Source organism: Eremothecium sinecaudum, chromosome VII (assembly GCF_001548555.1).
Source record: "Eremothecium sinecaudum strain ATCC 58844 chromosome VII, complete sequence".
NCBI classification, from domain to species: domain Eukaryota; kingdom Fungi; phylum Ascomycota; class Saccharomycetes; order Saccharomycetales; family Saccharomycetaceae; genus Eremothecium; species Eremothecium sinecaudum.
In genome coordinates this window covers 608,897-623,589 of record NC_030898.1, presented here as the reverse complement: position 1 = coordinate 623,589, position 14,693 = coordinate 608,897, and the positions used below count along the sequence as shown (strand labels likewise).

General features: G+C 38.2%; 7 protein-coding genes and 1 non-coding gene across 8 annotated transcripts; 4 read left to right on the top strand and 4 right to left on the bottom strand.

Moving 5' to 3' along the window:
* Positions 1-863: 863 nt before the first annotated feature.
* On the top strand, positions 864-4,001 carry GDH2 (glutamate dehydrogenase (NAD(+)); the record flags this gene model as incomplete). The annotated part of the gene is made up of 1 exon (XM_018133537.1): positions 864-4,001. One exon carries the CDS (start codon positions 864-866, stop codon positions 3,999-4,001), a length of 3,138 nt encoding a protein of 1,045 aa, XP_017989300.1.
* Positions 4,002-5,108: 1,107 nt separating this feature from the next.
* On the bottom strand, positions 5,109-6,220 carry GTR2 (Gtr2p; the record flags this gene model as incomplete). The annotated part of the gene is made up of 2 exons (XM_018133538.1): positions 5,109-6,084; positions 6,171-6,220. 2 exons carry the CDS (start codon positions 6,218-6,220, stop codon positions 5,109-5,111), a joined length of 1,026 nt encoding a protein of 341 aa, XP_017989299.1.
* Positions 6,221-6,619: 399 nt separating this feature from the next.
* Positions 6,620-7,456, top strand: TYW3 (tRNA methyltransferase TYW3; the record flags this gene model as incomplete). Its single annotated transcript, XM_018133539.1, has 1 exon — positions 6,620-7,456. One exon carries the CDS (start codon positions 6,620-6,622, stop codon positions 7,454-7,456), a length of 837 nt encoding a protein of 278 aa, XP_017989298.1.
* Positions 7,457-7,837: 381 nt separating this feature from the next.
* Positions 7,838-10,921, bottom strand: AW171_hschr74328 (HGL039Wp; the record flags this gene model as incomplete). Its single annotated transcript, XM_018133540.1, has 1 exon — positions 7,838-10,921. One exon carries the CDS (start codon positions 10,919-10,921, stop codon positions 7,838-7,840), a length of 3,084 nt encoding a protein of 1,027 aa, XP_017989297.1.
* Positions 10,922-11,375: 454 nt separating this feature from the next.
* On the bottom strand, positions 11,376-12,593 carry RPT6 (proteasome regulatory particle base subunit RPT6; the record flags this gene model as incomplete). Its single annotated transcript, XM_018133541.1, has 1 exon — positions 11,376-12,593. One exon carries the CDS (start codon positions 12,591-12,593, stop codon positions 11,376-11,378), a length of 1,218 nt encoding a protein of 405 aa, XP_017989296.1.
* A 213-nt stretch (positions 12,594-12,806) lies between these two features.
* ALG13 (N-acetylglucosaminyldiphosphodolichol N-acetylglucosaminyltransferase catalytic subunit ALG13) lies at positions 12,807-13,403 on the top strand (the record flags this gene model as incomplete). The annotated part of the gene is made up of 1 exon (XM_018133542.1): positions 12,807-13,403. One exon carries the CDS (start codon positions 12,807-12,809, stop codon positions 13,401-13,403), a length of 597 nt encoding a protein of 198 aa, XP_017989295.1.
* A 169-nt stretch (positions 13,404-13,572) lies between these two features.
* On the bottom strand, positions 13,573-13,644 carry AW171_hschr74325. Its single transcript has one exon. It is a non-coding gene; the product is annotated as a tRNA-Asp (tRNA).
* Positions 13,645-14,357: 713 nt separating this feature from the next.
* MRA1 (Mra1p) lies at positions 14,358-14,670 on the top strand (the record flags this gene model as incomplete). The annotated part of the gene is made up of 2 exons (XM_018133543.1): positions 14,358-14,390; positions 14,479-14,670. The coding sequence occupies 2 exons, from the start codon at positions 14,358-14,360 to the stop codon at positions 14,668-14,670; spliced, it is 225 nt and encodes a 74-aa protein (XP_017989294.1).
* Between the last annotated feature and the right edge of the window lie 23 nt (positions 14,671-14,693).

Genomic DNA, 14,693 nt, shown 5'->3' with positions numbered 1-14,693 from the left:
GTACTAGCCTTATGTGCACGCTAAGCGTGAGATTATGGCGCGGATCTGCACCATAATAAAGCCCATATAGCACATGCCCATCTGGCTTAAAGTAAGCTTGAGAGATTTTTCACTACTATTTTTAAGAGCGCTAAGACTAAACGCTAATAATTAATTAAGCTGCCCAACAATTTTCAGGTATTAACGTCTAGTAGAAAAGCTTAATGGCTTCGTAAAGCTTTAAAATTGGAGATACGTTCAACTTCTAGCTGTGTTAAGAAAGCGTGACCGCTGTAGCAAAATGCCACACGTTTGTTTCAGACAGCGCGATTTATTTAATTTAGTTTTTCCCGGTTGTCCTACAAGATCAATGGTAACGTTACCGAGGTCGGACGGGAGGAGATTGCCGCGAATATGGGGGTTTTTTCACAGACCAGACTAAAAAAGACACTATTTAAAAATATAGCGGGGAAAAATGACAATCATTTAGAGCCTTCGCTGGCTTTTTTGATTCAAATTATCCGTGGACCTTCGGTGGCGGCTCAGAGGGATTCTTGAAATAAGCTATGTCGGGGTCTAACTTCATAAAAGTTTAAAATACCTGTAGTTGTATATATATAATTTGAAAGTTGGACCTTTAAATCAAATCTAAGTTCATTATCATTTGTCCCTATTTTTTTGTGTATACGAGACATACAATCATTGTTTATTGTTTTATTGGAGTTGGAAAGGAGACTCCCACAAAAATATATTATACTAGAACTAATAGAATTAGGTCTACTGTAAGATCAACGACACTCTATACCTTTCCGACGATAAGGTTAATAATAATATTCAATTATTGAAAGGCATAACTTAAAACAAATAACACGAATAAAGAAAAAATGAAGGCTACTAAGGATTCAAGTAAGCAAGAAGCGAAACTTCAGCAGCAGGAAAATCTCAAATTCCCAGATATCGCCTCTTTATCTATCTCTTCTTTCTCTGATTACCACTCGGTTTCCTTTTCAGGTAAGGATGTTCAGAAAGAGGAAGTTATTGATGTATTAGACCAGCAAGGGTTCATTCCAGAAACCCTTATGGAACAGGAGGTTGATTGGTTCTACGAATCACTTGGAATAGATGATTTATTCTTCAGTAAGGAGTCATCTAGCAGTATAGCGAACATCATCCACACTTTGTACGCAGCAAAAGTTGAGTCATTTGCGAAGATGCGTATAGAGGGAGATGTTGACACTGCTGCTAGTGTTTTTACGATTAAGAAGAAGGTGGTTGCTGATAACCATGCGGTTTTCATTGAAACAGGTGATGACCTGGATAACGAAATAGATGCTAAGCATTTAGACAATTCTGCTAAATCATATCGCTTAGTGTCTTATTTTGGTGATAATAACCTTAAGTTGGTATTTTTATACGAGACCAAGTACCCCGAGAAGACGAAGCAATTGGACGCTGAAACCTTGATTAAGGGTGAGATCGACCCAATATCTGATGTGATAATGTCCGAGGTTACCTCTGCCGAAAACAGGAAGTTGTACGGTCAGCTAATACATTTAGTTTCTGAGCGTGAAGGTCCGGTTATTAAGACTTTTAACTCGATTGCAAATCGTGATGAGGTAAGGTTAATTGTCGCTTTCAGGAAAAATACCACCAAGAGTTATTATTCGGCGGTAACGTCGTTGTTACATTACTATCATTTGAAACCATCCAAGATTTTCATTGAAACGTTTGCAAATGATGTTGTTGTGTACTCGATATACTTGAACCAATCTGATCAACAGGAAGATGTACACAATCTTGCATTGTCGATTCAACAAGTTGAGCGTGAGGCTTCCTTGTTGTATGCAATACCAAATAACTTCTTTGACGATTTGTACCGCCTGAGACAATTCTCTCCTCAGGAAGCTATTTACGCACACTGTGGTTCAATTTTTGTTAATCACTTTATCAATCGTTTAGGAAGCGATTACCATATGTTGGTTAAACATCTAGGCGCAAACCAGAATGACACCTTATTGCTGGATGTTTTAAATAACTTAAAGAAGAAGTTAAGAAATGAGACTTTTACTCAACAAATTATCACTAATGTGTTGCATAAGTATAAAGAAATCGTGTCCAAACTTTACAAGAATTTTGCCCAGATACATTATATTACTCCGCAATCTTCACGTTTGGAGAAGACTTTGTCTTACCAGCGTATGTCAAAGTTGGAACCATTTAAGGATGATACTGAATTTGAATTATATTTGACAAAATTCATTCCAAACGACTCGCCAGACTTGTTAATATTAAAAACTTTAAAGTTGTTCAATGAATCTATTTTGAAGACAAACTTCTTCATAACCCGTAAGGTTGCTATATCATTCAGATTGAACCCATCGCTCATTATGCCGGTTGCTGAATATTCGGAAACTCCATATGGTATTTTCTTCGTTGTGGGCAGCACATTTAAGGGTTTCCATATCAGATTCCGTGATATTGCCCGTGGTGGTATAAGAATAGTCTGTTCGAGAAGTCAGGATCAATACGATATCAATTCCAAGATGGTTGTTGATGAAAACTATGGCCTTGCGTCTACGCAGCAATCTAAAAATAAGGACATACCCGAGGGTGGTTCAAAGGGTGTTGTGTTGATGAACCAAGGTCTGACGACCCAAACAGACACTTTTGTTGCATTTTCTCAATACGTTGATGCAATTATTGATATCTTGATCCAAGATCCCAAGAAGGAGAAGTACGTCGATTTATTCGGGCACCAAGAGATTTTGTTCTTTGGTCCTGATGAGGGCACGGCTGGGTTTGTCAATTGGGCAACGAATCATGCTCGTAAGCGTGGTTGTCCTTGGTGGAAGTCATTTTTAACAGGTAAGACTGCAGACTTAGGTGGAATACCTCATGATGAATATGGTATGACATCTATAAGTGTTCGTTCTTATGTTAACAAGTTGTATGAGACCCTAAACCTTACTACAACGAAAATGAACAAATTCCAAACAGGTGGTCCTGACGGTGACTTGGGATCCAATGAGATCTTACTCTCGACAGAGAATGAAAACTATGTTGCAATTGTGGATGGATCTGGTGTGTTGTGTGATAACCGTGGTATCAACAAAGAGGAATTGCGCAAGTTGGCTCATGAAAGAAAAACGATTTCCAAGTTTGACAGATCTAAATTAAGTGGTAGCGGATTCTTTGTTTCTGTTGATGAGACGGATGTCATGTTGCCAAACGGCACAATAGTGTCAAATGGTACTACTTTTAGAAACAGGTTCCACATGGAAATCTTCAAATTTGTTGACCATATCGACTTGTTTGTTCCATGTGGTGGTAGACCAGCATCAATAGATACCAATAGTTTGCATTACTACATTGAAAAAACCGGTAAATGCAAGATCCCTTACATTGTTGAAGGTGCGAACTTATTCATTTCTCAACCTGCTAAAGTCGCTTTGGAAAAGCGTGGATGTATCTTAATCAAGGATGCTTCCGCAAATAAGGGAGGTGTCACTTCCTCATCAATGGAAGTCCTAGCATCATTAGCGTTAAATGATGAAGACTTTTTAGCCAAGTTCGTTGAGGTGGATGGAAAGAGAACACCATTGTACGAAGCATACGTTGAAGAGATTCAAGAAAAGATCAAACGTAACGCTATTCTTGAATTTGAAAGACTATGGTCGTTAAATCAAGAGAGAAAGGAGCCAATTTCAGAATTGTCAAACCTATTGTCTCAAACGATCAATAAATTAAATGACGATTTGATAAACTCTGAGGAATTATGGCTGAATGATTTAGCTTTGAGAAACTATTTATTATTGAACAAAATTATCCCTAAGTTGCTAGTTGATGTGGCAGGGTCAAAGGCTGTATTGGAGAATATTCCTGTACAGTACCTAAAGGCTTTGTTGTCGAGTTACCTATCGAGCACCTTTGTATACAAGTATGGTATCGATGTTAACATAGGGAAGTTCTTGGAGTTTATTGGCGAGTTAAAGAGAGATGCTGAAGGCTTCCAATTAGTATAACTAAAATTCAACTAGAACTTGCATCTCCACACATTAATAAGAAAATTGTTTTATACAGTATTTTTGTGTAATGAAAACATAATGTACGTGAATAAGAACCGCTTTATTTAATAGATTAAATTTCCAGCTAGAGTCAATTTACTGACTATTATACAAGCAATTTATTGCAATACATGTTGTATTATATATAGCTTTGGTGTTAAGAAGCTATTTAGATTCCATATTTGGCTTCCAGTAATTATATAATCGGTTTTGTCATTTGACTATCTCGGCTTTTTCGCTGTGTTTATAGCTGAGGTTGAAGCAATAATACACTGCGTGTATGGATCGTGTATGGATCTTGTAAAGCCTCCAGTTCCTTTGCAATAGTGGGTATTTTAAATTTTAATATATATTACAATGGCAATGCAAAGGTAATTGCATAAGAGTTATCATTTTATGGAAAGCTCTATTTGACCTTGCGCTCAGTATAAATTCTAATAGCTTTTCGCTTTTAACGCGCATCACATCCTAAACTATAAGCTGCAACTGCGTGATGTCGATGTTGAAAATCCCTTACTGTTTGGGAAGTTCTATATGATGGATTTTACATCCTCCAATTAGAATAACCAAATTTAAAAAAGTGAAAAGACAGCAGAGCAACCTAAAGTCTGCTCAATATGTATATACCTGATATAATACGTTAACTGCTTTTGTCATTGTTCATATATTCAAAAGTTATTATAAATATAACTGCACAATAAAACGGATGATTATGAAAGGATTCTAACCAGTAAATGTGTCTACGTCAAGCACAGGTGAGTAAACTCTCGGTTACCAATAACATGTTGCTTGAACAAAACTTATCTGCATGTTGTTCTTCAGACTTTTCTTACTGTAAAAGCCCATTTTAAGTGTGCTGATTTCTATTAAAAGGGTGGATATTTGATCCCAAATTTAAGTACTTTTGGTAACTTGAACACTGCGGTATAAGGCCGAGTCACACATACCACAATGGTACGACATCTCTATAGTGTATTCGATATTGAGTACAATTCACTATACAAGGAATTATTGTCGCTATTGTTGCTTTTTGGAGTGCCTGGCATCTAGTAATAACTAGATTTATCAAAATGTTGTTGCCGGCTTATAATGTTCCTGTGGACGGTGGTCCATTTCAGTGCCGGGAACTTTGGCGTGCGCCCACACCATCTCTAATCCCTTTTTGAAAATATCTATGTTATAGTCCATGACAGTGAGACATGATTCAATGGAAGTATCATAGTTTGCAGGGGATGTTGAGGAGTTTGTTGGTCTTATAAGTGCAACGAGTGCTAAACTTCGAATCATCTGTCGCAGATATATTACTACACCATTCCCCAAGATGGAAACACTTTTCATTTGACGGTCTTCATTCTGGTCTTTATAAAGGTTTTGCAAATCTATGGTTACGTCAACAAATTCAGCGCAGACTTCATAAGTGCGAATGTCGACCGGAGATGAATCCGTGGCCACATATATTTTAGAGTTTATGTCAAAGAGGAAGCACTTTTCCATTTTGGAATGCTGTACGAGATTGTCCAACATGTTCTCTAAAAATGGTAGCTCAGAAATAAGCTTTTGAACTATTCTTGAAAAAGCCTCATAAATTGAATGATCAAAAATACTGGTCAAATGGAATGATACTTGTACACCTTCCAAACCCAAATCAAATAACTCATCTCCTGTACGCTGCATAATATCACGCTGTGTATCCAATTTAAAGTCCTCACTCAAACTATCTACCTTGTGAATTAGTACCTCAAAATTTATCTTCGTATTAACCTTATATGCATATTCAATTATCATCGCTAGGTTAGTCAAGGCATTAAGATATTCATCCTGTGCATCAATAACGTAAACCAGTGCACCAACATTCTTAAATAGAGCTTCTGATTCGTAACTGGGTTCAAAGTAATTTAACTGTCCTGGTAACTCCATTACTCCTAAATCGATTAAAGTAGAAAAATGTTCTGAAGTTGGATTTGTAGTTGACTCCAAGTATAATGTATCCAATGGCTGCATGTTATGAAACACCACTTTACATATTGACGACTTTCCGCCTCTTTTATCAGTAAATGTTAGCTAAAACGCCTCATATTGGGTATCTGTATACAAATATTGGCTTGTAATCAACCATAATTAACATACCTTCTCAGACCCATCAATAGGATGGTCGCTTTTGAATCTAATTCATTCATATTGGTTTAACTTAAGTCACAATATGTGTTCTTTAATGGTTGTGTTGTTAAGTGTTGTAATGAGCACTAAAATGAACTCGACAGTAAGCACTTCAATGCCATCAAATGTAAATCCACCCATACACCTCGTATAATTTAATGTTATCATGTTATTACGGTATGTAAAGTCATTTTAGCTAACGGTTCTTTATTTAGATCATAGTGAAGATTAATGACTCTTGGCAGTTAATTAACCTGATTATAACACGGTTTTTGCATATTTTAATTATGTTTTAGGTATTGACTATGTTTACTTAATATGCTTACCGTACGTAATACAGAGTGAAAAATTCCTAACGTTGAAATTGTTTGATGCTCGCTGGTTTGAGATGCATAAACTCGAAGATTTGGTAAGTAAGGATGTCACAGGACGGTTTTAATCAGAAGAAGGAATCTATTTTACGAAAAATTAACTCTGGTTTAGGCGATTTGTCTCCTAAAGGTAGCATTGATGAGTTATGTCTTCCCATCATAAAATTAGTAAATTCTCATGATGACATGGTTACGAGTTCGTCTTGTTCTGGGAGGCTGAGTGTATTTGTCGAAGGTAATAAGTTAAAGAATGCTGAACATGTGAAGTTGGGCGGAAAGGGATTGGGAGGCCGCTGGTTATTTGTAACTCATGATAAGTCTGATGTGTTGAACTGGTCAGACAAGCTTAGTGAAGAACTCATTAAGAATACTGCTACCAATTCTGGGGAAATAAGCAAAGGAACAAGGTTAGTGCTCTACAAGTATGAGCCTTTTATATTGCATGTGAAGTGCCGGAATTTTGATGTTGCTTCGAAGCTGTATAACATAGCGATGTCATGTGGGTTTCGAGAAAGTGGTATTGGCAGCAATAATGTTGTTGCTGTCAGAATTAGTATGGGATTAAATATTCCTATTGGATATTTAAACGAAAATACTGGTAAACTCAATATGCTAGTGAGCCAAGATTATATTTCTGTAGTGGATGCATTGACGTTTGGTAAATTCGAAGAAAACGAGAGGAAAATAAAGGAATTGTATCAGAGTATTGAATTAAATATGATACATGGATCTAAACCAGAGGATTTCGAAGTAATTGAATCGAAGGAGGAACGGCGTGAGAGGAAGCGGCGGGAAGGCCTTAATAAACAGAAACAAGTACAACAAGAAAAATCGACCGCAACCTCATCTTCACTTTCACAGACATGCGCTGAACACTTAAGTTGATCATTGTGATATATAAATTATATATACTTCTGTATTCTCGTCAACAAATACTCCCTATTGTACAGTACAAACACATTTATACTCTTTTATAATATATTAATTTTTGACTTGCAAAGTTAGGATAACTCAACAGATGGTATGTCTAGAGAATGACAATCGGGAAAAGTATGCCCATTAACCAAAATATTTGGATTTTTGAGGTAAGAAAAAAGTAAACATCTCTTATAATGTGGTGATTAATTTACAGTTGTTGTCCCCTTCAATAATAATCGATAAAAATAAAACACAGATAACACGAGAAAGATACTGGGTAGGTAAACTAAAAAAAAATTAAATGGCGAAACGTGAAGTTTGGTAATGTATGTCGAATTTATTTTTTGTTTACTCTTCGTCTTCTTCATCATCTTCGTCACCGTGGCCCATCAATGCACTAAACATGTTGGAAGAGGCTTGCTGAGTTGGGGCCTCTTCTCTTGGTTGCTTTTGCTGTTGTGAAAACCTCAATGATGCTGATCTCATAGTTATGAAATCATCTTTCGACGGAGGTGGAGCTTCTCTTCTCGAGTTACTTTTGCGACCCATAGAACTATTTTGATGTCTTGAACTCGATCTGGAGTTAACCCTCATTCGTTTTTCTCTCTCATCGGCTGCCTTCTTTGCTGCCTCTTCCTCGTGAATTTGCGCAATAGTCTTTGGACCGTCATCCTTCTTACCACCGTTCCAAGAATCGGTTCTTCTGTCCTTTAGATCTAATAGAGAGAACTTAATTCTTGAAGGAATATCACTGACATCAATAACTTGATCCAACATAACAAACAATTGGTCCAATAGAGCAGAACCTTCTAAAGTACTTCCATTTGGCGTAGTCAAAAAGTCTCTTTCGAATTGCTCTCCAACGGTATTTAGCAATTCGATAACTGACTCCAAAGTTTCTTCAGATGGGTTACCTGCTAAGTCCTTCATCAATCTACGGAAACACTGGAACATCATCTTGGAAGTCAATAGGTTAGAACGGTACAAGAAACCAATAAATCTGACCAAACCTAAGCCTCTTCTCTTTGCGGCGGCAGCCTTATAATATTCGTCAGACATTAATTCAACTTCAATAGTTGAACCGTCTTCGCTGGTAGGCAGTTTATCAGCCCAACCCTTTTGGAACTCTGTCTGACATCTGTCAAACAAATAATGCAAAACTAATAGTGGGCCAACTTTACCCTCATTTTCGTTGTCCTTGATTTCTTTGTCCAGGTCCTTAACGACTCTACCACATAATTGAGCATACATAGACGACCAATGTGGTTCATCTGTAGCCTTGTGGAAGATTTGTTCAATAACAACCTTCAAGCTCTCACCACTTTCTTCCCATTTAGACTGGTTTGCAATGCCAATAATTTCTTCTGAAATAGTACCGAATTTCTCTAAAGTTAGTTTATTCAACAAAGATTTCATCTTTCTCTCAGCCTCTTCCTTATCCAACAATTCAGTTACCCCATCTGGTGCTAATTTCTTTTCTGTCTTCTTTTGTTTAGACTTAGGAATCCACCTATTTGCACTTGGGACCAAAGGAGCAACTTCCTCCCGTTGTTTTTCAGACTCAGCTTCTTGCTTGGCTTCACGGTCCTTTCTAGAAGTGTAAGAAGCCCTATTGGATTTATTGTCATCGCCCATTCTTCTAGACTTACTTCTCTTTGACATAGATTTAGAGTTCGATCTGTCACCAATTCTCATCGATCCAGATCTCTTATAGTTAGCTCCAGCAAATCTGTCGCCCCCTTTACCCTTCAGTGCTTTCATGGAACCTGGGGGGATAACAATCTTTGTAAGAACAGTATCCCTCCATTTGCTATCTATTCTGAAGTTAACCTTGTCACCAAATTGTAACAAAAACTCTGGTGGATAAGTATACTTAATTGTACTCTTCTTGAATCTATCAGATGGGGGTTTTATTGTCTCTGGATAGGTAAAGCTGTAAATATCTTCAACTGCAGGTATAGCATCCAATTTCGCTAAGAAATCGGACATAGTTATCCTACCGTCGTCAAAGTCTTCAATCTCTTCCGGTTGTTGCTGAGCACTATCTACAGCATTAGAACGAACACTAGGGGTCACGTCTTTGGCTGAATCTTCTGGTTCTGCGACAGCAGCAACTGTACTAGCATCGTCAGTTTCTGGAACTTCATCATCAGGGATTTGCTCGACAGTTTCACTGATTTCAGATAGTGATACCTCGGTTGGTGCAGTTTCAGCAGTAATTTCATCAGCTACTGGTGTAGGAACAGTGGCATCTTCTATTTCTTTTGCCTTCTTCATTCTCAACCTTTCCCCGAATGTTAAAACAGGTTCTGAGTCCTTTAAAGCATTCTGTTCTTGGTCTTCTACACTTGATTCAATTTGAGTGTCAGTTGGGGTGAGTTCTAGAGAATCCTCTTTAACAGCATCGGACTCCTCAATAGAGTGATCTACCTCAGCAACAATTTCGGATGCATCATTTTCTAGCACTTCTTCAGGTTCAGTTTCTACAACGATTTCTTCCGTGGAAATTTCAGTGATAACCTCTGATTCAGCTTCCATTTCAGCTTCCGTTTCAGCTTCCTGAGCAGTAGAACCATCTTGAGATGGAGCAATTGGATCTGCGTCCTTCGATTGCACACCCAGTGTATCTTCAGATATAGTATCGTCTATGTCATCTACCGCCTTTTTCTTCGCAAGCATCTCCTTTCTGCGCTTGACTTCGGCCAAAAAGTCCAACTGAGCCTTCTTGGTATTTTCATCCGATTTGTTCTCTTCGCCAGTAGTTGAAGATCCCTCATTTAACGCAGCAATAGTAGCTCCTGCAGTAGTTAAAGGAGTAGCCTCTGTAGCATGTTGCGCTAAATGAATCGCACTTAAGTCAACGTGGACACCTGACTTATTCGTAATCTCGATCTTTTTGGCAACAGGTGTGGTAGTAGCTGAAGATGGTGTACTAGACTCACTGGTATCCTGGCTTACTTTGAACTTTGGGCTCATCATAGCTGGCGGGATCGTGCCGTCATATCCGATTGTTGCAGGGGGGTAATATGGAGTTGGGCTGTAACCATAGAATCCACCAGGCCCTGGATTTGGAAATCCGCTGGCCACAGGGCTAGGATAGTACTGCATATAAGATGGTATGTTCTGCATATTACCGTAGTCAGCACGTTGATTTCTCGCATTTTTATTATGGCCTTTGCCTTGGTACGATCTCTGATTTTGATAATGCTTCTGTGGAGGTAACCTTCCACCTTGAATGTTACTTCCATTCTTATGAAACTGCGTTCTATTACCATTCTGTTTATTCTGGTAGTGTCTAGGCTGCGGTTGCGGTTGCGGTTGCGGTTGCGGTTGCGGTTGCGGTTGCTGCTGTTGTCCCTGTTGTTGTGACTGTTGCAGCTGTTGTTGCAGCAGCTGCTGCTGCTGCTCCTGATCTGGTACAGATTCCGACATTATGGGCCACCTTATACTACTAGTTATAAGGCTTCTATCAAAGTTCTTCTTTTCAGATATTTTAAGTACACGTTATCCTTTATCCAATCGATATTAAGGATTAACAACGTAACTATTAAAATACTGAATTTAGGTAACTTCCCAATATCAATCAGTCAGTATTTTATTCCTTCTAAGCGATCACCAACCTCCCACTCGATCAAGTAGAGATTCTAACACAGGAGGGAAGAAATTATGGTGTTCAGAATAAATCTCTTAAATGTAAGACTTGGTTATAAAGGTATAACTTTTAATGAATAATAGTAGGAATTGCAAATTTTTCCGTCCTTTGAAAATTTTTGCGTACAACAATCAAATCGAATCTAATAAAATGAATAGAGAGCAGCTAACGTAATTAATGACAGTTAGTATCTTAAGATAATTATAGAACATATATAGGCTAATACTGTACATTCTATTTGAATAACTTGGCCACTGAGATGGCAGTTTCGTCATTCTTGTTCATGACCTTTGCGACCGCTAACTCGAAGTCCTCTTGTGTAACGTGGATCCTACGCTCTCTAAGAGCGTACATTCCAGCCTCTGTACAGACACCTTTCACGTCAGCCCCAGAACAATCATTCATTTTCTCCGCTATTTTGCGTAAATTAATGCCCCTAGTTAAGTTCATTTTTCTCGAATGTATCCTTAGAATTTCGGTTCTTGCGGCGACGGTAGGTGGAGGGAACTCGATTTTTCTGTCGATTCTACCTGGTCTAAGCAAAGCGGGATCTAGAATATCAAGTCTATTAGTTGCCATGATGATTTTGATGTTCTTGGAGGTTTCGAAACCGTCCAATTGATTCAAAAGTTCCATCATCGTTCTCTGCACTTCCGAGTCGCCCCCTCCGGAGCCGCCTTCTACACGACTGGAACCGATGGAATCTATCTCGTCCATGAAGATAATTGACGGAGCGTGTTCACGAGCCATGACGAAGAGCTCTCTGACCATTCTAGAACCCTCACCAATGTACTTCTGGACTAACTCTGCTCCTGAAACTCTAATAAATTTGCAGTCTGTGTGGTGGGCCACTGCTCTGGCTAGTAAGGTTTTCCCAGTACCTGGGGGACCATAAAGGATAACACCTTTTGGCTGTGCAATACCTAAACTTTCGAATAATTCAGGATGTTTAACTGGAAGTTCAATGACCTCTTTGATTTCTTTTATCTGCTTTGTGAGACCACCCACCATGTCGTAAGTAGAGTCCGGAACCTTTTCTACCATCATTAGGGATACTAGTGGATCAACCTTGTTCTCCAAGACCTTGTGAAGAACGTAAGAATCGCTCTTTAGACATACACGCTGTGATACCTTCAATTCCTTGACATTGATATCCTTAGCAATATCAACAATGTATTTACCTTCTGGCTGAATTTTAACTAACACCTTCTTGTCACTCACAATCTTCACCACTTCACCCACATAAGAACCCGGTTCTTGCAGTAATCTTAATTCATCTTTAATGAAACGCACCTTATCATTAAGTGCATTCCTTTGGGCTTCCAGCCGACGTAAGTTAGCAGTTTTTGTACGGATCTTTAGCTTTGTCTCTTGAATCTTTTGTTCGAAATAAGGCTTAATACCGCTATCATGCGTATTAAGTGGAACTGAACTCATCTGTATAGCCGCCATTTTGATACCTGGTACTGTTTTTAGTTGCTGCTATAGATTGGACTGGCACCTGATAAGATTAGTTATCCCTTTACTTCTGTTATTTGCCACCCGCCTTTTCCAAGCATTTCGAATGCTTCATCAACTATCACTGTAAACGAATTATCGATTCATGAAGAACAATCTCGTGTCTGCTTCATAAATGTTGCATACAAGGCTCGAGTTCGATATATAATGAGTGATAGGGAGGTTAAAACAGTATGTGTCACCTCTGGTGCTACTGTACCTTTTCCTAAATTAATTGATATCATTGTGTCTGTTGAAACACTTTCTAAGCTAAACTTGTATGGTTACTCTCGGTTACTTTTACAGTATGGTCGTGACTATAGCGAAGAATATATGAAGATGTTAGACAACTTGGGACGTGAGCAGCGAATAGGTTGCAGTATACCAGATATTGATGAAAGTGAATGTATTGTATTTGACTACGAAGGATTAGAGGTTATAGGGGTTGAATTCCATCCGCGGCTCGATGTTATAATTAAAAAATACGCTGACTTAGTTATATCGCATGCTGGAACTGGAAGTATACTGGATGCACTCAGAAGTGGAAAGAGGCTGATTGCGTGTGTAAATGATTCGTTAATGGACAATCATCAGGAGCAAATAGCTAGGAAGTTCGAAGAGGCCAGGAATTTGTGGGCGATATATCCAAAACAGAAAGAATTGCTGCAAGCACTCGAGAAAAGCGAAGTAGAGACATTGAAACCACTACCACCATCGTACAAGAAGGGTTTTGCAGATTTGTTGACCTCTATGATGTATAGTTAAGCTAGTTTCTGAAACTGATATATCAGCCGATTTGGAGCTCTTGATCTGTAAACATAATAGCTCTTCAGTACCAGTCATCCCTGATCTCAGAATTGGCAGGGTATGGTACCAACAGTCATGGAAGTACACTGCATCCAAAAAGAATGAATTCTCTTTTAAGAAAAAAGATCTCCGCGACGGGGAATTGAACCCCGATCCCGCGCGCGACAAGCGCGAATTCTAACCATTAAACTATCGCGGATATTTGTTGAGTAAGAAGGTAAATGTTTTAGTCTTATCGATAGAGTGTAGGTGTCAATTGACATCTAATGCATGTTCTGATATGTATAGTATTTAGAAACAATGAGGTTGAGAACCACCATCTTTAAAATCACGTAGATATTTAATTACTGATAGTGAGAAGTCACCACCAGTTTGTGGTGGTATATTCACATTTTTAACTTCTATTCTAACTTTCGTACTCCAATACTGTAGATGACAATATAGTTTAGGTACCAACCTACTAAGATTGCAAAATTCTCGATCGAAGCAATTGAATATAGTAGTCAGAATCGCTAAATTATTATGGTTTCTTAGTTGGTAAAAACCACTAAAAGCTTTAATATTATAGATGCTCTGCATCAGCCAATCAGGTAAGTGAAAATTAAAATCTACTAGTTTGCAAAGAAAGTGCAATAAAGAATCAATATTAAGACATCAATAAATCATTGAAGTAGCAGCAACGCATGCGGAATTTAGCAGCATCTACCGCTGATATACTCCTGAATTACTATGGTAGGAACCGTAGCGGTTCATCGCCAATAGTTTTGAGACGTTCAAAGTGATATATCACAACACATTCATTTTTCACTTGCAAAATGTAATTAAGTGTCGCAACAATCAGTTAAAGCTTTCGCTGCTTAATTACTAGCTGTTACAATACGTATTATATCAACCACTAAAATATAGTTCAAAATGAGAGCAGCTCAATTGCTACTGAACGCGGCTGTATGTTAAACCCACGATTATAAATAATCAACTTGTTTACGTACGAGAGCTTTCCTATTATGATGAATACTAACATTCGCACTTACAGAAAAAGAAGGCATCTACAACCCCAGGCATTCCATTAGAATTAACCCCTCTCTTTATTGCCATGGGTGTGGCTGTTTGTTCTGGTACTTGGTTCACCTACAGACATTTAGCTCATGACAAGACTCTAAGATTATACAAGAACCCAGATATTTCAAAGTTGGACGAGGTTTTGAAACAAGAGAACGAGAAATGATTACAGATACATATATATATTTG